At 47.7% G+C, this 19,780-nt stretch overlaps 1 protein-coding gene across 1 annotated transcript; it reads left to right on the top strand.

Annotated features, from left to right (window-relative positions):
* Positions 1-5,845: 5,845 nt before the first annotated feature.
* On the top strand, positions 5,846-9,163 carry LOC311153332 (coiled-coil domain-containing protein 42-like; the record flags this gene model as incomplete). Its single annotated transcript, XM_084205110.1, has 7 exons — positions 5,846-5,922; positions 6,152-6,347; positions 6,461-6,565; positions 7,070-7,267; positions 7,951-8,172; positions 8,454-8,612; positions 9,056-9,163. The coding sequence occupies 7 exons, from the start codon at positions 5,846-5,848 to the stop codon at positions 9,161-9,163; spliced, it is 1,065 nt and encodes a 354-aa protein (XP_084061236.1).
* Between the last annotated feature and the right edge of the window lie 10,617 nt (positions 9,164-19,780).

Raw genomic sequence — 19,780 nt, 5'->3', positions numbered from 1 at the left:
TTGTGAGCCTGGATGCCTGCAGGCATTCCCAAAACTCTGCTTGGGAAGGCTGAGAGGAACAGGAATCTGGCCCTGTGCATCAGTGGCAGCAAGAATCTGGTAAAGGGAGCAGGGAGATGCTGGCACTGCTGGGGCAGAGCTGGGATTGTGCTGGGTGAGCTGTATGCATTAGAGGTGGGACATGAGCCCTGCAGCCAACAAGTGTCAAGCTGTGATGGGCAAGGATTCAACAACCTGAAACACTAAAAACACGATATTTCACATGAAAATTTTTTTTTTTTAAATAAGTTCTTTCTCCTGTACTGCGGACCCTTCATGTCCAAGAGGTTTCTTTTTGCCTAGCAGCAGGTGCTTCACTGAGTATTCAGCATTTCAGCCAAGTCCTATCCTTGTTTTAGGAACAGAGGTGCAGCTACCTGGCTTATTGAAGATGGGGGAGGATTTGGGCACATGCCTGTGCTGTGGGTACCAGACAGGAGCAGCTCTGGCACAGCATAGGATGGAACAGAGCAGTGGCCAGAGCCCAGGACATGTCCTTCCTTATCTGGGAGGGAGCTGGGATGGTTTTGGCTCATGGTGGCTCTGTACAATGGGGCTGACGTGCTGGGTACACACTCAGCTTCTGGAGCAAAACAACACTCTCCCTCCCCCTCTATTTTAAGACCTGTGTTACAACCACTAAATTGATAGAAAAACAAGCCCAAATCCTGTCGAGTACTAGGACAAATATTTTTAAGGTTATTTTAAGATTTATAAAAATATTAAACTAGAGAGTAAAATACGCTTTATTAAACTGCCCTATTTACAGTCACATACATGCACTCTCTGTTGGGATACAGAAAGTAAAGATGCCTCTAAGACTTGCATTATCAGATTCTGAGAGAGTTTATAGATTAGTAGGTGCAATTATCCTCTTGAAATCTGCTGTTAAGATAGGCCTTTCCTTACAGTCAGCTTTCCTTGTGGCTGCTGCTGAGTGCACACACTGAGCTGTAACATGCTGTTTGTTCACCTCTCCAGAACAGTGGGTTCACAGGGAGCTGAGCTTGTCAGCCATTCATCACTCCTATAGCATAAAGTGTCCTATTTAATGCTGAGACATTGCTGCTGGATGCCTGAAGAGCCCAGGCATACTAGGGGATTAAAAAAATAGTTCAATTAAAGACCAGGGCAAAAATAGTTTCATGGGTTTTCTGTTTCAAATTAAACTCTTAAAAACCTCTTTCCCAAATTTCTTCCATTCGAGTTTTGGATCCAGTCCTAAATGCTGGGTCTGAAACCCCAAATTACACCACAGTTTGTGCCCACGTCAGTGCAGGGCTGGATCCAAATAGCAGAAATAACCACACTGAAATCCAGGGAAGCTTTGGGTCCCCTGCCCAGGTTCAGCAGAGCCCCTTTGCCTTGTGAATCCTCTCTGCCATGCCAGACCCCCATCTGCCTCCCCACAGCCCATCCACACAGGGCCAGCCTGGGTAAATAAAATCTCTGGTATAGATATAAAAGGATCTGTGTGAGCTGGGAGGACTGCTAGGGGTTAAAGTCTTTTATAAGTTCAATTAGGAAATTAAACTCGGTGGGAGACCTGCAATGCTTTCCAGTTGTTCTCCAAGTATCACAACAAACCTCCTCATTTTAGGCATGGTATCTAGGGGGGTATCTGGCTTTCTAATCTGGGGTTTGGTTTGGGCTCATCTCTACACAAAATATTATTTTAACCACTCTTTGTATTTCATTTCCATACTTTTTCTTTGGTATGCTTTGAGAACAGATTCTGCCAAAGACAGAAATGCTTTGAGCCTGAAAAACATTTTTTTGCTGTGTATATGGAAGGCGGTGTTTTGCTTGGCTTAGCTTGTGAAATACATGGCACAACCTGCATGAAATATTTGAGGCTGAGGAGACATGAGCAATTCTAGAAAAAAAAAAAAAAAAGAAAAGAAAAAAGTGAATTTTCATTCAAGGGTCTCATTTGTTTAGAGCCGCACCCAGACAGGAGGTGTGGGGCAGAGCAAGGAAGAAGAGTTGATTTATGAACTTGTAAAATTAAAATTAAAATTATTATAAAGTTTAAAAAACCCAAAACAACCCTCAAAAAAAAGCTCAGACTCATGGCAAGGTTTCTACATATGTGAGAAGAAATTAAATCATTAGTGTTTGATAAAAAATCATGAGACTCCAGAAGTACCAGGGGCTGAGAGGAAAGCCCTGCCTCACAAGCCCAGAGTGGGGGGAAAGGGCTGCCAAGTGCCCCTGTCCTCACTGGGGTGGGCTTTTCCTGCCAAGGGTGGCAGCATGGGGTGGAAGACTAATGGGGAGTTATCAGAAATGTAGGATCATTTAGGGGACCTGCTGGAAGGGATCTCTGGAGTTTTTCATTCTGACTTCCACCTCCAAGCAGGGTCAACAGCAAGTCTCTACCTCCACGGGCTCCTCTCTGCCCTAGAAATGTCCATGTGCCTCCCAAAAAGGGTGTGGAGAAGAGATGGCAGCAAGAGAAGATTGAATCTGGCTCAATCTGCTCTTTAGCAGACCTCAAACCAGAGAAGGGCCTGATTTCCCCCATTTCACACTCTTGGAGGTCACAGCACGAGGATGGGCTTGTGGGCAAAACAGAGTTGTGGCCACTCGTGTGTCCCCATGCCTGTTCTCCATGGCTTGGTGCCCCAGGCTGCTCGACCATGTGTCTGGGATGTTTAAGCTTGATTTCCATCCCTTGTCTCTGCCAGTGCTGAGGTTTTGGCTACAGGCAGAGGCTGTGATGGAGAGAACTCCTGCAGGTGATGTGTTGTCCTGCTGCCTGCCAGCCACAAGTCGGGTCAGGCGAGGGCAGCGGGTCATTGTTTGTGGCCCAATATTCCCAGGGGCCTGTGACAGCACAGCAGAGCAAACCAAGGCAAACCTCCCACCTCTTGGAATTCCAAATCCCAGCCACAGCCCCGTGGAGGTGTGAGATGTGGGCAGAGGAAAGCAGAGGAGGAGCTGGCGTTACTGCAGCACACAGCAGATGGAGGACAGGGCTCCTTGACGCTGCTCCTGCTGCAGCTGGCGGGCATCTCGCACTCTTGTTTGCTTCTTGGGCATTGCTTAGTGCCTTGCCTGTTCTCCTGACACACCTCCACCTGCAAGTGAGCAGCTTCTCCTGCAGCCCCTGGCAGAGCAGACTGTGTCCCAGCTGGGGAAGTTTCCCAGTGAGGTGCTGGAGGGCATGGGAGAGAGAACCAGGACCTGGGGGACCAGCTGGTCCCTGGAACAACCTGCTCTCTCCATCCAGATACCTTTCTGCTTGTCAGGAGAGCCTTTATTTATCCAGAGGAGACAAAATTGTTAGGAAGGTAATAAAACAGGTGAGGTTCTGTGGGCATCTTGTGGGATGCTGCTTGCTTGCTTTTAACAAGGAGTAAGTTTTTTCTTTAATTGGAAAGTGTCCTTTGAAAGTGCCCTGGGGTGCTGCACAGGGCAGTTTCTTTAGCTCAGAGGAAAGTGTGTGGATCTAATAGCTGTGGGACAGATGGGATCAGCAAACTGACAGGCTGATGTTTGGGGAAGCTTGCAAAGCCAGTGGTGGCATGGGGCATCCCATTGCAGTGACCTTAATGTTCACAGCACAGGCTCCACACCAGCAGCTCAGTCATGTTCTGTGTCTCTTCAAGGCCTTTTATTTTTGTTGGTTGCTTGCAAGGGTTTGATAGAAAAAAGTGATGCTTTGGAGGCAGACAAGAAGATTTATAGACTTCTAAATTAAAAAAAGCCCAAACCTGACCCTGGTCAAAGTTTCTTGACACCACCATTCCTTCCAGTCATCCATGCTGAGGCTGGAGCTCCAGCCTGTCCTTCACAGCATGCTGCTGTGGGGTCTTTAGCCTCTAATAGCTCTGAAGACTCCCAAGACTTAATTTTCCTCTTCTGGTCTCCACAACCCTAGTGCAGAAAATGGTTAGAAACTCACTTCTAGCAGAGAGTGCTGGAGTCCAGATGATGCCCACAGTTGTTCCTGCATCTTCTCTCCTCAAACACGTTTTTCCTGTCACTGGAGCAAGTCTTGGTAGAGACAGAGATGTTGCACTGGGATGAGTGAGAGTAAAACCACCAAGAGGAGCTTGCAGGACAGGCTGATAGAGTCTGTTTGTGCTGGTTCCTCCCAGCTGAAGCAACTCCTCTAATCTGACTATCAGCCCTTCAAGTATCCAGCCCCAACCTCTGTAGCTCATCTTCAATCTGAGCTTTTATCATAACAGGAGAAAGAATTCCTTTCGAATGGAAGAGACATTCTCCTTGTTAGACTGAAAGTGAAGCATGTGCACATGGCCCTGCTGCTTTTGCAGGACTTCAGGACTTGCAGGACTCATTAAATCTGTTTAATTTGGCTGTATTAATGTGCCTGGTGCCCAGTGCATGGCAGGCAAGCATCAACACACCGAAGCTTGGGCACCCTCCTGCAGGAAGGCCTGGGCTTCAGGAAGGGGAAAAAGGGAAGTAGGAAACTGAAAACCAGCCTCAGGGAGTGATAGTTTGACCTGCTTGATTGGGAGGATTTAAATAACCCATTAGGGAGCTGTGCAAACCCAGGGCACCACAGGGAATATTTCTCTGTCTGCTCTGGGTGCCCTGACCCCCAGGGGAGCTCTGACTCTGACCCTCATTCATGGAGAAAGTTTCCCAGACTTCAAGATAGACTGGAATCCACAAAAGTGTGAAATAGGTTATAGAGAGTAGTGTAGGTGTATCACTTGGTGAGAAATTTAGGTTTTGGGATTTTTAGTGTGTTGTGGATGGCAGCAAGATGGAGGGCACAGGGTGTCATCCTGGGTTTCTTCTTCATGCTTCTTCTTCCTTCTTCTTCTTGGGTTTGGGTGGCATTTTGTAATTGGGCAGAAAAGTCCCCATTGTGGGCTCTGTGGGGTCAGTTATTGGGTTAAAAGGGAAAATAATCCAGGTGTCAGTTCTTAATTGGATAGTTTAGTCTTAAAAGCCCTTGTACCAAGAGATTGTTGGCCATTTTGTGCCTTCTAATGAAAAGCTGCTGAATTCACAGTAGTGAGACTGTTTTACTGATAAGAAATAATAAACACCTGAGTTTGAACACGAACTACTGCCTCAAGTGCCTTCAATGCAGACCCAGAGAAACCCACAATTGGTACCTCAGCAACTGAGACCCCCACAGGGAGCAGGCAGGAGAAGTTTGTTGGTCTTCTGAAATGAGCAGCCACTGTTCACAGAGCCCTGCAGAGGAGCTGCCAGGCCCAGCAGAGGATGGGCCCAGGGGATGTTTTTGCTTAGGAGAGGGAAAACGCTGTGCAGCTGATGTCAGTGAGCTGAGCTGCGAGGGAAGGGCACTACACCACGGCAGCAGAGTGGTCAAACATCCCCAAGGATGTGCCTGCAGGTGCTGTTTCCATCTGGGACTGGGGAGAGAAGGAACAAGCCCTGTGCCCTGAGGGCTGGCACGGTGGGATGCGGCTGTCAGGGCAGTAAAACACCCAGCAGAGGTCAAATTACTGCAGAGGAGAGGCGAGAAAGGGAATTAAATAACTCCTGGTCCTGGGCAGAGCGGGCAGTCCCCTGACTCTGAGTAAACAGTCTGTTGCCCAGCAACTCTGAAGTTGCCACGTAAACATTCCCAGAGGCTGGAGTAGCCACAGGGCCTCTCTGCAGGGCTGGAGTAGCCATAGGGCTGCAGAGGTCAAGGAAGGTCTCAGGAAAGCAGAGGAAGGAGGCTCCCAGGCTGATCCCTACCTGGTGCCTCCCGCACGGAGCCCTCGGGGGCGAAGGGCAGCCCCTGAGCTGAGCTGGGAAGGAGCAGGGCTGCAGGACTGGGCTCTGTTTGCTGCTGGTGGCTGGAGCAATGGAGACCTGGAGGAAAAGGGAGATGTCAGCCCTTTTCCTCAGGATGTGCGAGGTGAAAGTCCCATCCTTCCTCAGGTGAGGGGGTTCTTCCCCCAGCCTGCATCCTCTTCTCCTGCCTTCTCCATCCCTCTGTCCCTCACCATGGGGAGCCCCATTGCCTTATGTCCATCACTTCTGCCTCCTCTTGCCCCCTCTTTCCCAGCTCTGCTCCTCCCTGTGACACCCCTTGCTCTGCCTGCTGGGGTGGGATGGGATCTGAGATGGTGCTGGGGGGCTCTGCCCCATCCCCCTACCTGGGACACAGTCCAACATCCAGAGCCATCCAACACCCTGCCAAGGAACTCGACTCAGCGTGTAACCTCGAGGAAAACTCCTCCTGCAGGGAGCTCTCAGGGACAGAGGAGGACCCCCAATCTTCAATTATGCAGGTCTTGAAGAAAAAGAAAGAAGCCCAAGAGATGGAAAAGGCCATGGCAGAGAAAGAAGAGGTGAAAATATGGGTGGGTACTGGCTCATGGCTGGGATGGTTTGTGGGTTTTTGGAGGCTTTTTGGGAGGCAGGTGACAGATTTTGGGTGCAGGCAGCCGTGTCACCCTCACTGTGGTGCTGCCAGGCCTTCAGGGGGAGGATGAAAGTCATCGCTGAGCGCTGGAGGGACCTGCACGCCAGGAGGGCCCAGCTGAAAGCCCGCGTGGAAGGATCTGGAAGCGCTGTGCAGGTACACCTTGAGCTGCACCAGGGACCCCTGCCCTCCCCTGGGGAAGAGGGTCTTGTGCCTGCGCTCCTGTGGAGGCTGGAGCTGTGAGGAACAGGACTGGCAGGGCACAAGGTTTTGTACCACAGATATGGGGAGCCCTGAGAGGTCTGGGGTGGAAAGAGCCTGTCCTGTACCTGTGAGATCTCCTGCCAGCCCCAAGTGTTCCCCAGCAAAGGTGTCAGCCTTGCCCCCACTGCTGACATCCAGATGTCTCCAGGGTGCAGACCCAAGCAGGTCTGAAACTCAGACTGCCATCCTGGGGACTGGTCTCCAGCACCAAAGGGTCAATGCAAGAGGGATGGCCCTGTGGAACAGGGAGAGGAAATGCTCACAGGGTGGTCCAGTGTTGGTCTCTCCTCTCTGAAGACATGTCCTACCACTGCTGGTAACAATCCAGCTCCATCCTACCCTGCCTTCCTTTCCCTCTCTCTGTATGTGCGTGTGTGCTGCTGGTGAGACCACCAGAAATGTGAAGAGTTGCGAATCCAAGCTCTGAAGGTAGACAGGAAACAGAGAGAGGAGAGCATGAAAATGGATGGTGAGCTTTTGAGAGCCAAGATGGAACTGGAAACCCTCAGAAAAAAACGCCGTAAACTCTGCAAAAAAGTGCAGAAGTACTCCATCTTCAAGAAATACCTGGAGGATGTGGTGGAGGTCTCACAGGTGAGTTTGGACATAAGTGAGACAGATCATGGCCTTGGGGAGAGCCTTAGATGAATGCTAAAGCTAGAGAAGGTAGGGCAAGTCCAGGACATTGGACACTTGCTCAAACCCAGAGACGTCAGATGGGATGGAAAAACCAAACTGCAACCAAGGTGAGCCACAGGGTGCAGAGTTACAGTAGGAGAATCAGAACAGCAAGTGGAAGATTGAGAAAAGCAAAGAAAAACCATGAGAAGGAAAGCTCAGGGCTGGAGGGGAGAAATAAAAAGCTGCCCAGTAAGTGTCCCCAGGCAGTTGCCCAAAAGCTGTGCTCTCTCTTGAGGATGTCAGGACATCACTCCTACTCCAACCACCCCAGCTGAGGCCTCCCAAGTCCTGGGGATGTGGCTCTGGGCACTGCAGTTGTTCTTTGTGGTTTATCAGAGCACTGCTCACCTGGGGAAAGGTGCAGCACATCCCCTTGCTGTGGCAGACAGCTGTGGCTGTGGCACAGTGGGGGCCATGCCTACAAACCAACTGGGAAGGACAGAATCCCAGAACAGTCGGGGCTGGGGACGGTGGGAAGGTTTTTCAGGAGGGAGAGGCATTGGCCCAGGTAAAGGCAGGGTGCCAAATGACATGAGAGCTGCAAGCTGGTGAGGGAAGGGCAGAGAGTCACTAACACCAGGAACCCTGTGCTGCAGTTTGAGGACATCTCAGAAGTCATTTCGCAGTACATCCTGCTGGTGAGGACACGGAAGGACCTTCTGCAGTCACAACAGGGGCACAAGCAACTGACTGAGCAAGACAAGGTGTTCCTGCAGCAGTACAAAGCACAGAAAGAAGCTGAGATGCTTCAGTACAAAAATGAGCTGGGGCAGCTCAAACTACGCATTTATCGGGCTCAAAGTGACATCCCCGTCTGGGTAAGGAATTGTGGGGTGGGCAGGGGAAGATGTCTAAGCCTGGCTCTGTGGAGACTGGCTAATGGCTCATCCTTCAGCCATGGGGTGACAGCTGAGTCCAGTAACAGTCTCTGGGATTGGAAGAGATTCCTAATTTCATCCCCCTCCATGGGGTTGGAGAAGGAAGAATGGCAGACCAGTCTGGAGTGTGGGACTCAGGGTCTCCAAGCCAGGGTCTCTGGTGCTGAAGCATGACCTTTGCTAGGGCATGTCCCCATGCTGCATGTGCCCTCTCCTTCCAGGAGGCTCACTGGGCTGACATTCAGGACAAGACCTCCAAGAAAACCAGGAAGCTGTGGACTATCAAGCTGGCCATCCACAACCTTTTCCAGTCCACCAACATGCGGCTGCAAGCACGGTGGAATGTGTTGGAGTGTACCAGCTGCAGACGGCTGAACATGGTAAAGCCAAGCTAGAAGGAGGAGCAGCAATGAGTCTCCACTGCCCCCAGGGAGGGGAGAGCCCACAGACCCACAGACACCTTCCTTACCACTGGGGCTCTCTCAGGCATGGGGCAGGAGCAGGGCACACCAGGCAAGCCTGACTCTTCTGAGGGGGTAGGGCAGGGTGCTTGCCTGGCAGAAGGAGTGAGAGCCAGGCAGGCTGAGGCAGGGGATGCAGGAGATGCAGATCAAGCCATGGCCAGCACTGGTTTTATTCACCCTTGCCCTGAACTCAGGCTCACCCACAAAAGTCCATCCTGGCATTGCAGATCCAGCCAGGCAAATGCCTTTTTCTGCTGCTCAGTTTGATAGGTGACATTTGCCATCTGAAAGAGCCAACGGGCACCCCTGTGACTCCTGCTCCCGTCCCTGAGCTCTGCCATCTCTCTTTTCCACCCTAGATACAGCAGTTTATCCAAGACCTTAAAGACATCCAGCTCTATGTAGGAGATGCAGAAGCACCAAAGGGTTGCCACACCTCTGAAGACAAAAGGGACCTGGCAGCATGACCTGTCCTGCCAGTGAGTGTTCAGTGGGTTGGGAAGGGAAAGGGGAGGACAAGAGAACCCTACAGATACCCAAGACTAAAATAAATAATAAAGGTGTCTCCATTTCCTGGGAGGATTGGACACATCAGAGCATCTCCATCCCACAGCTTCACCCCAGACACCACTGGGGGCCCTTCCTTAGAATTCTGGTTGCATGACAAAGTGTTCCTGCAAAGCTGGCAAGGCTGTGGGAGCAGGCTGGGACAGGAGCATGGTTTCAAACAGGGATCAGCACTAATGTTCACATTTGGACATCCCACTCAATCTAAGCTCTTGGATATTTCAGAGACGTGTCACAACGAGGTGGGGAGACTGTGCTTCAGAAGAGCTTCAGAGAGTTCCCACCACCACACCCAGCACTTCCATGGATGTGGATTTCTCTGCACAGCCATGTGTTATGGACTAAAGCTCACCTTCCCTCCAAGATCTTAGGGAAAGTGTGGAGAATGGACATAGGTGACAGATGGACCAGCCAAAGCTGAGCATTTAGCTGCTCATCACGTGTGCCACCAAGATGAATGCAAAACAAGAGGACAAACAGTGGCTCTGGGACACACTGTGGTGGTCAGTCAGGCTCCACAGTCTTTTGGGGAGAACCTTTTTATGCACCAAGGCCTCAATGACATAAGCTTACAGATTTTGAGGCAAGAGGCCTTTGATCACAGGCTCTTGCTTCCTGCTCTTCTGTCCTGAGCTGGGGGAGAAAGAGATAAAATAAAATTCTCTGAGACAGGTGAAAGGTTGCACAGAGCAATGCAGAAATGCTGTGTGTGATGCTCAGCTGTCCCCAGGCTTTGGGTGGGATTTGGGAGGAGTAGGGCTGGAAATGGAGCATGGGAATGAGCTTTGAGGGCATGTCCCAAAACACCCACCACTCATTCAGAGGATGTTTCCATCTTCCTCATCCTCACTGGGGTGACTTGTTCAGAGGGATGTTTCTACTTTCCTCATCCTCACCGTGGTGCAGTGTCCTTGCAATTGCTGGTTTTTTTTAGGTCATGGCCTAGAGATAGTTTGGAAGAATTAAAAATTGGTGTTAAAAAAGCAGTTCCAGTTCTTTAGCATAGTGAGCTTGTGAGTGAGCATGAATCCCAAACTGGCTCTTTTTAGCCAGGCAGGTTCTGCCATCCACTTGGTTTGATCTTCCAAAAAAACAGGGTGTGAACTTTGATATTTCCACATTGTATGGCAAGAAGTAACGTGTCTGTAACAGTTTTAATCCTGGGTATTACCTCTCCTCCAAACTTCAGAGATGTACTGATATACACGCCCTGCCTTCCCGCATGCGGGTGGGTAATTAGGAAGAAAAAATCCTCTTTGTGTGTTGGTACTTGTCCTTCTAAGCAATCCTAATTTCCATAGGGATCACATGTGGCTGAAATGCAGCTGTTACTGGTATCCTGTGTGCTTTGCAGTGCATTGTGCTCATAAATAAAAAGTGGGACAAATTTCAGTACCTAGTCTTTTACACAAGGGAACTGAATGAGGGGTTTCAGAGCCCTGTGCCAACACAGGAATTAATAACATGTTTGAATATTCTTACAGGAAATTTCAGAACGGTATAAATTGAATATATTAGATTGGATGGTCATGTGGATTATTACCTTTGATTTTTTAAAAATGTATTTTCATGATAAAGGTTAAAACCAACAAATTAAAGCATTTAATTTGGGAATATGATTATTCCCTTAGTTGGGAATATGACTATTATGGAAATGTTTCCATTTTATAGCTATGCTTTTAAAATGAGGATACAGAAATGCAGAACTTACCCCTCAAAAAATAATGCTTCTTTCACTATCCTCACATGAGCCTGGTCCAGTTGCCTGCATCTCCCCACATCACACTGCCATGAGCTAGAAAATAAAGTTGAAATCTAAGGCTGTTATGGAGAATCTTATTTCTTTGTTTGTTTTGGTTTGGTGGTTTGGGATTTTTTGTTTGTTTGTTTGTTTGTTTGTTTGGGTTTTTTTATGAATTCATTGATACCTTTTTTTAAATTAAAAAATTGCAGGAAAGAAAAGCCTTGCACTTTCTTTCAGGTGAATACCAACTGTTAACTGAGACAAGGCAGTGCAAGGCCTTTGTTTCTTCTTTAAATTCTATTGTAACTGAGTTGTTTTGGCATTAATTGGGCTACTAAGAGTACTGAACACAGGCTGGAACTGAAATCTGAGTGCATAACAGGAATCTGTGCAGTGGTTAAGGAGTATCAGGGAAAAATTATTCTTGGAGTTATATTGAAATAATTCCAATGTATCTTCACTGGAATTAATGAGTTTATTTTGGATTCATTCTCTTGTAAGTAGGAGGTTGGCAGCAGCAGGGATAAGTGGCTTTCTCTGAAATAGGACAGAGAAAGAAAAGAATGCAATCTAGGAAATCACACAGCACTGGTCTCTTAAGAAAAACCTTTTTCTATAACTTTTTTGCCTTATGGTATATTTTGCAGAAGAAAAAACAGTAAAAATTAGATGGAATGGTAGATGTGTGTGAGGGAGACAGGATGAGTCCTGTTTAGAATTTGGTTCAAAATTTGAGAATATTCATGTGATTATTCCTCAGGAAGGCAGATCTTTCTCATGGGGCAGGCAGCCCCTGGGATGCACTCTCCTTCCTCGTGCTGAGGGGCACTGGGCTGTGTACAAATTAAAGACCAACAGACCATGCTGCTCCCAGGCTGGCCTTGGGGTCATTCTTTCATCAGGAGCTCAAACCCTGGTGTGCAAATCCTCCACTGCCATGGGGAATTGCAGCAAGTGCAGCCCAGTCACTTCATCTGAGTAAATCGGGACAGATTCCCAGGATTGTGTGATTATGTGATGTTTATCTCATGTTACATGCTGGGCTGCAGGGCAGGATGGTGCCAGTGCCCTGCCACACCTGTGCCTGTCCCAGAGGTCTGGGATTCCTGGGGTCCATCATGCATTTGGGGTGAAACATCTCTTTTTGTGCCCCCCAACACCTGCAGCTATTGGATTAAATGTGGAACACTGTGTCAGGGCTTGTCCTCTGCCAGGCTCTCACCTTCCAAAGTTCCTATAAAATGCTGGCTTTAAGTCCACAAATGTATAGCCCAGTTTGATTATTCCCCTCTGCTCCTCTCAGCTGAGTTCCCACCTGGATCTCAGTGGGATCCAGCTCTGGCATCCCCCAACATAAGAGGGACATGGAGCAAGTTCTAAAAGAGGTCACAAAGATGCTCCAAGGGCTGGAGCACCTCTGCTATGGAGACAGGCTGAGAGAGCTGGGGTTGTTCAGCCTGGAGAAGGCTCTGGAGATGTTACAGCAGCTCAGCAGCTTCCAGTACCCAAAGGGTGTCCAGGAGAGCTGGAGAGGGGCTTTTGACAAGCCTATGGCATGACAGGACAAAGGGAGATGATGTTAAACTGACAGACAGCAGGTTTGGATTTGATTTTTAGAAGAAATTCTTTACTGTGAGGGTGGTGAGGTGCTGGAATGAGTTGCCTGGAGAAGCTGTGGATGCCCCATCCCTGAAAGTGCCCAAGGCCAGGCTGGATGGAGCCTTGAGCAACCTGGTCTTGTGGAAGGTGTCCCTGCCCATACCTGGTGATTAGAATTAGATGATCTTTAAGGTGCCTTCCAACCCAAACTGCTCTATGATTATATGAAATTCAGTGCACTGTGGGCACAGCACATGCTCAATGGTGATGGGAATGGCTGTGTTCTTGGGTTTGGCTATGAAGTATTTGAAAGATCAGAGTGTAGTAGAGAGTACAGTGCTGTAATTTTTGTTCAAGTGGCTTTAAAGGAAAAAGAGGAAGCACCCAATCAGATATCAGCTCTGAACTGGTCAGGCACTTGAACTATATAGTTGTTGAAGGTCCCTTCCAACTGAAATAGTCCATACTGTTCAAATTACCTAGGGTTTGATATTTTGTTGTTGAGTCCCAGACCCACAGAGATACATGTGTGATTATAGCAGTGTGAAAAAATAAGTCAATTTTAACTCTTCTTTCCTTGCTTTTAAGATGTGTGCAGTTCCAAATGCTGCCATTATTGTGCATTACCACAGCTGAAGGTCATTTGGTGGTCCTGGGTAGGTCCTTGAAAAGTGGGTAGATAAAACACCCAACCCTTCAAATGGCATTGAGTACTGGGTGGAGAAACTTCATTTGAAGGTCTCTGCTGGCTCTCTGAGAGAGGTGCTTTGGATGAGCAATAGCTGGCTGTCAGTTTGGCAACACAGCTATTCAGGGGCAACCAGCAGCAAGAGGAATTGGTTGATGAGCCAGTTTGCACCTAGAGCTCCTTGTGAAGGGCAGGAAAAAGGCTGTGCTGCAGCTGAAGGGAAGGGGCAGCAGCTGGAAGCAATACTCAGCACAGAGACTGCAGGAGGGGTTGGCTGGAGCAATGCTGAGTGCATGTGGGCTGGATTTTGTGAATGTGGGTTTGCAAACAGATAGGGCTAGGCACCTGCTGGGAAGTTGCAAGTAGGGGGTAACTCTCTTGTGTTCAAAAGGTAGGGAATAAGGGGGGAAACAAGTTAAATTGCTTGCAAAAAAATCAACCCAGTGTTTATGTAACAGCCAATGGTTATTTTAAAGCCAGAGAGGGATGCCTGTGTAGCAGGGAGTTGATGATGAGATAGAGTTAAATCTAAATATGTGTAAAGTCCTGGAGAGGAAAGGATAATCTTTCAAAGTGAGCATGTACAGCTGCTCTCACTTGTTCACTAACCCTTCCAAAATGTGTCCTGTGGGAATTCCCACACAACACCAAGTAAATTGCAGATTCAGGAGGAAGCCACACTGCTGAATAACAGATGTTCAAGTCACCACTGACCCTCTGCCCCCTTGGATGGTGAGGCACTGCAGTCTGGCTCCACACCTGCCCTCTGTCCCCACTCCCAGTCCTCTCACTCGTGCCTTGCTCGATGCAGACGCTTTGATTCATTTTTCATGAACACAAATGTGTGCTCATAAAGTGCACAGTGAGGAAAGGAGATTAGAAACACCTGGTGGGAGCTCCTGGGGAGAATTGCCTTAAAGATGGTGAACCCAGAACATTTTTGCCTCTGCCGGGTGGCAGGTGATGGGCAAAGGGCTGAGGATGGGGCTGGGGCTGTGCATCCCTCTTGCACTCTCCACCTGGAGCAATCTCAGAGCTCTGGGGCTGTGCATCCCTCATGCACTCTCCACCTGAGCAATCTCAGAGCTCTGGGGCTGTGCATCCCTGTTGCACTCTCCACCTGGAGCAATCCCAGAGCTCTGGGGCTGTGCATCCCTGTCACACACTCCACCTGGAGCAATCCCAGAGCTCTGGGGCTGTGCATCCCTCTTACACCTCCACCTGGAGCAATCTCAGAGGTTGAAGTGCTCCTGCTGTGAAGGCTGGGACAGGAGGCCTCTGGTGGACAAGGAAAGAGGAGAATGTGGATCCCAGAAGATGTGCATGGGGAAATTCCCTGAGGGAAAGGTGATGTGGGTGCCTTTGGGAGTGCACCAGTAGGGTTGTAATAAACCAGAATTTGCTTTTCTCCACGAATGTGGTACCTTGGGTAGATTTAACCAGCTCCTTTTTCCCTCATTGCAGTTCATGTCACAAGATCTGTGTGTTAAAATGTTAATTTAAAGTATACAGCTGATCCATGACATGTTGTAAGCTTCTGACAGATGCAGTTTTCCTCTCTGTATGCAGCTCCTCATACCATGCCTCGATGTGCCTGCACAGCTGTTCAAGGCTCATGAATTCAGGGAAAGACAACTTTTATGCAATGCCAGTCTGGTGGCTCTTGCTCTTCCAAACCATGTTACAGGAAGAGGAGTTGAGCACACAGGATTTCAAAATTGAACCAAAATTTACAGCATCACTTTTGCATGATCTCTAAACATGAGGGACCACAGGAACCTCTTGTCCTGGGGAAAGGCTGATAAGAGACCAGAGTCTGGCATTCTGCTAGCCTAAGGGAATAGTAGCTGTAAATTAACATAACAAAGATGAAGTTGTAAAATGGTTTTCATTCTAACTTGGGTACCAATTTGTTACAATTTTCAGCTTTTGAGTTGAAATTTTCTGGGCTTGTTTTCAAACTTGGAAAAAAACCCCACACAAGTGTGTGTAAACTTGTTTAAGCTAAATATTATTAAATAATCTCTGCAACAAATGAGAGATAGGAAACTTTTCTCCCATTATTACTTCCTGTGATTTCTTCAATGAATGTTGATAGAGCAGACACAGCTGGTTTTGCACACTGAAGTGTGGGCCACTTCATATAGCCATAGCATGAGCTATTGCTGTTCTTTTTGGCCTTGGGAGTTTTTGAAGGTTTTGTCTTATTATTTTATTTTCAGGTCTGCAAAGCTAGCAAGTTCCATGAGCCAAAACTCTGATTTGAGAATTGCATCAATTACTCAGGATTTTTCAAATTGTTGTAATTTATATTAGAAAGACCAGCACCAGGAAATTCTCACCCAATTTCCCTGTGCCTGAACTCCTCCTTTGGATGCATCTCAGACAGGAACTGGTCTGTGGTGCCTCAGGGAGGGCTGGCAGCCCTGTGGCACTGGTAAAATCAGTCATTTCTGTCAGCACAACCCAAAAGTTTGCTTTCTAACTACCAGTCAGTAAGGAAGAAGAGACACAGAACTGGATTTGATTGCTGGGGTTGGAGATGATCTTTAAAGGCCCCTTCCAAACCAAACAATTTCTATGCCCTATTCTGTGGCTGGTGAATTTGGTTCACATGCTGTAAAAAGTTGTGTAACAGCCTGTGTCCCTGGGTGCATCAGAGCTGGCATTAACTCACCTCCTGCTCTGGGGCCAGCAAGGCACTGGTGTATGTGTGTGTGCACTAAAATAAAATTAATGTCATTCTGCTGTAATAAAACAGATTTATGTCTGCACGAGGTATATTTTCTAATCTATCAAATCCAGTCAGAATTAATTTCATGGGCTTATTGTATTCTTAGTGTCATAGTTTTAAACCAAATAAAAGATGCTCAAATGGCAATGGTAAAAACAGCAAAATCAGCCCCTTGTTGCTTACACTGAATTTATACACAGATCCTGACATTTGAGCTGGTGGAATTTTCCAGTGACACGTAAAATTAGACCTTCATATTTGTTTTTATTTTCTATCTGCCATTCGTTTTGTTTGCCTTGGTTAAGGTTCTAATTTTCCTTTCATACAGTCCCTGCACTCTGGTTAAACACACTTGCTGGGAGCATTCTTGCTTGGTTTGTAGGAAGATGTTTCACTAAGGGGCACCTGCTTGGATCCCAGATTGCAAATAGTTACATCTGGAAACTTGGGATGTATTTTCCCTCTTGAAGTCAGCTCCACATGCAAATATCACAGTCAAATTATCATACCAGAGAGAGCCAGGGTAGTAGCATGGCTGCTCTATTTAAGGGGTAGAAATGCAGGGTTGCAGACTGTACTGTGTCCTCTGCCAATGACAGTTTCAGGTATTTCAGCACCTCAGGTAACCCCCCCCCCGTGCCCATTGCAGTGACAGTGATTTGCCTCTGTGCTGTCACATGCCTCAATTAGTTCAGCTTTGCGAATCTTGGAATCCTCAGGGAACCCAAAGAGTTGCTTCAGCTCAGATCATGCTCCTAACCCCCTATTTTGATCTTCAGAGCTTCTTTTGTTGTTGCCAAAGGTACTTTTTTCATAAGCAGAAATGTTTTATCAGCTCAAATTTTTTTGCTGTTTTCTCAAGAAATGGATTCTTAACCCAGCTGCTATTAGCACAGCCACTGACACTACAGGCACAGCTCTGCTCCTGGGCTTAGAAAATCTGTTGGCTGAAGGAAAATGAGTTTTGAGGAACAAAATGCTTTGGTTCTAATTATCTCATGTTCAAAGCCCAGGATTATTTCAGGAGTTCGTTTGATTGATCTTTATAGATTAGGTAAAACTGACCTTGGTTCCAATCCATATTTACCCTGTGGTGATGGGATGTCCAGGACATTCCCAAGGGTTTGCATAATCCAGTAATCCAGAGTCTTTCCATTTAATTTGAGAAGGTTTTTCTGGCTTGTGGTGTGCTCAGAAATGTGTCCTCTTTCCACTCTGAAAGCTGATATTTGTGCAGTTTAAGTTTTTATACAGGTTGTATTGTCCATTCCTAAAACCAGCCCATAAAGGTGTTTAATGGAAATCTAATATGTCATTGTTTGAGGTTACAACTGCCCTAATACTTCAGAGGACATGAACTGCTTTCATGACCCGTTAAAAGCAAAAAAGCATTTCCCCATTAAAGCAGGGAACCCTCTGCTCAAGGCAAATTCAGGGGAAAGGAGGAATTGTCCCTGCAAAACAGCCCTGGAGAGAGGTGAGCTGCAATTTCATTCTTAGCCCAAATAATCCACTTCTTTACTTCAGCAAGTGTCCACAGCTGGGGAAGCTGGGCTGTGTGGGGCAGCAGGGCCCTTGCCTGGGTTCCAACCCCATCTGCAAGAGCAATGTTTTCTGCAGAACACAGGTTTTAATTAATACATTGGCAGACTCTGGGCAGGGAGTGTGCACAGTCTGCAGAAATGAGCTCCTGGTCTGAGCCCTCTGAGTGTGCCACGGGGGATTTGCTCTTCACAGCTGTCCCACCTTTCCCCTAGCAGCCATGGAAGTTATTTGGGGCAAATAAACAGCTGGAAGCAAGAATGGGAGGTAGGGGATGTGGTCAGCTGATGGAGAGATGCAAGTTTTTGTTGTGAAACACATGAAAAGTCACTTCCTTGCAGGCTGAAGGACTCAGAAGTGCCTGACACGAGTATTCCCAAGGGATCTGTCCCAGAGAGTCCCAGTTTCCAGGTTCTGCTTCAGCCACTCTCCCCAGCCTGGGCACAGCATGGAGATGTGGCAGGAAGGCAGAAGGCAGCAGGGAGCAGAGGCTTTTCCAGTCAGCTCTGGAGCTGCCTGTAGAGGAATGGTGTCACAGTTAGGGGCATTAGAGTGCCAAGGAGGTCACCTTGCCATGACAGGGGAGTGGCTGTCACATCCATGTGGGATCACACTTGCCCAGCACAAAGTAGATTTTAGTATTTACTTGATAAATAAACCTGAAACCCTTATAAACCTGAAACCTGTATTGAACCTGCTGAAGAGCAGGAGGGTTATATGTCCTCAATACTTAGGCTTTAAATCATGACTTTAGTAGGAGATATCCATAAAATATAATAAACATAGAGTCATAAGATTGGTCCAGCACAGGACATTAGGCCTGTGGAAGAGAGAAACACCTGGGACATCCATAGGATGGCCTTTCAAGGCACTAAAATCCAATTTATTGTCCAAAAAGCCCCTGTATGACTGGAAGTTCCCAGGGGAGCTGAGATTGAGATGCCAACAGCAGTGAGACTGTGTGGGTCCTTCACCATGTCACCCCAGAGAGGCAAGGTGTGGCCCAGACTGCCCTACAGCTCAAAAACCCACTCAGATGGTTAGGGAATGGATGGACCAGTCACCAGGTCTCTGTACATGTGAAGGGGTGCAGCAACTATTGAAAAAGTGACTAAAGGCACAGGAATGAAAAAGCTGAATGTGATGACGTGAGAAGCTCTGGGTAATGCAGGTCATGTAGAGTGTTTTCAGTGACTGCTTTAACCAGGAAAGAGTTGCAGGTGAGGAAAGGCTTTGCTCCATGTTTTCATCAGTTGGGAAAACAAATAGAGGTGAGGGAAGGGAATGAGGTGGAGACTAAAGGCAGAAAGTGTGAGTGGGATGAGCAGCGTGGCCTCACATAGCCCACACCTCAGGGTGCTGGCCAAATGCCTTGGAAAGGGCTGAGGGCACTCAGGAGTGTGGACAAAAGGGAATATCGTGAGCATGAGAGAGTTTTGGTTTTCCTTTCAGAAAGAGAGGCAAGGAAAAACTCAGTAAAATGAAACAGCGGGAATTCAAAACCCATGGAATCCAGAACCCATGGGAAGGTGGATGCTTTCAGGCAGCACGAGCCTGGTGGGTCACAAATGCATCCCCCTGCCCTCAGCCTGGCCCAACAAGTGTGGGATAAAGCAAATCAGGAGCTGTGCTGAGCACGCTGTTTGCTCATATTTTGTATTCCTTAATCCACCCATTCATTCATGAGCTGCCTTAAGGTGTTGCTAGAGTTAAATCCTGAAAAGGGTACACAAACAAAGTCAGCCTGCAGAACCCTTCCTCGAAGGGCTGTACAGCAAGCAGGCCCCAGGGAAGGCAGAGAGGAATGCAGCAATCAGAGCATAACTCACTCTGTTAGTAATATTTTTGACTCTATCTCGTGGAGAGTTTATTTTGGCAACTGTGGAGCATTAAAAAAAAAAAAAAAACCCAAGTATTCCAGTTGTGAGTGTTGTATATCTTTCCTGATCTGGAGAGGACTGCCTGGATGGGATAGGGCAGGGAGGCTGGCAATGGATGGAGTCCATGGATGGAAGGAAAAGATTTTCCTGACAAAACCATGGTGAAACTTCCTAGCTTGACAGCAGACAGAAAATTGTATTTTCTAGTGAAATTAATGCTGGAGGAAGATTTGTGTAGAGCTTGACGTTGGATGTGGAGCCACACTGAGTTCCAGAAAGGACAGAATTGTTTCTGCAGTCAGAGCATGTCAGAGATATCACTGCAAGACA

The sequence above is a fragment of the Fringilla coelebs genome, assembly GCF_963513975.1.
Source record: "Fringilla coelebs genome assembly, chromosome: 4".
NCBI lineage: Eukaryota > Metazoa > Chordata > Aves > Passeriformes > Fringillidae > Fringilla > Fringilla coelebs.
The sequence above is the reverse complement of the archived record's forward strand: the minus strand, read 5'-3'. Positions and strand labels throughout refer to the sequence as shown.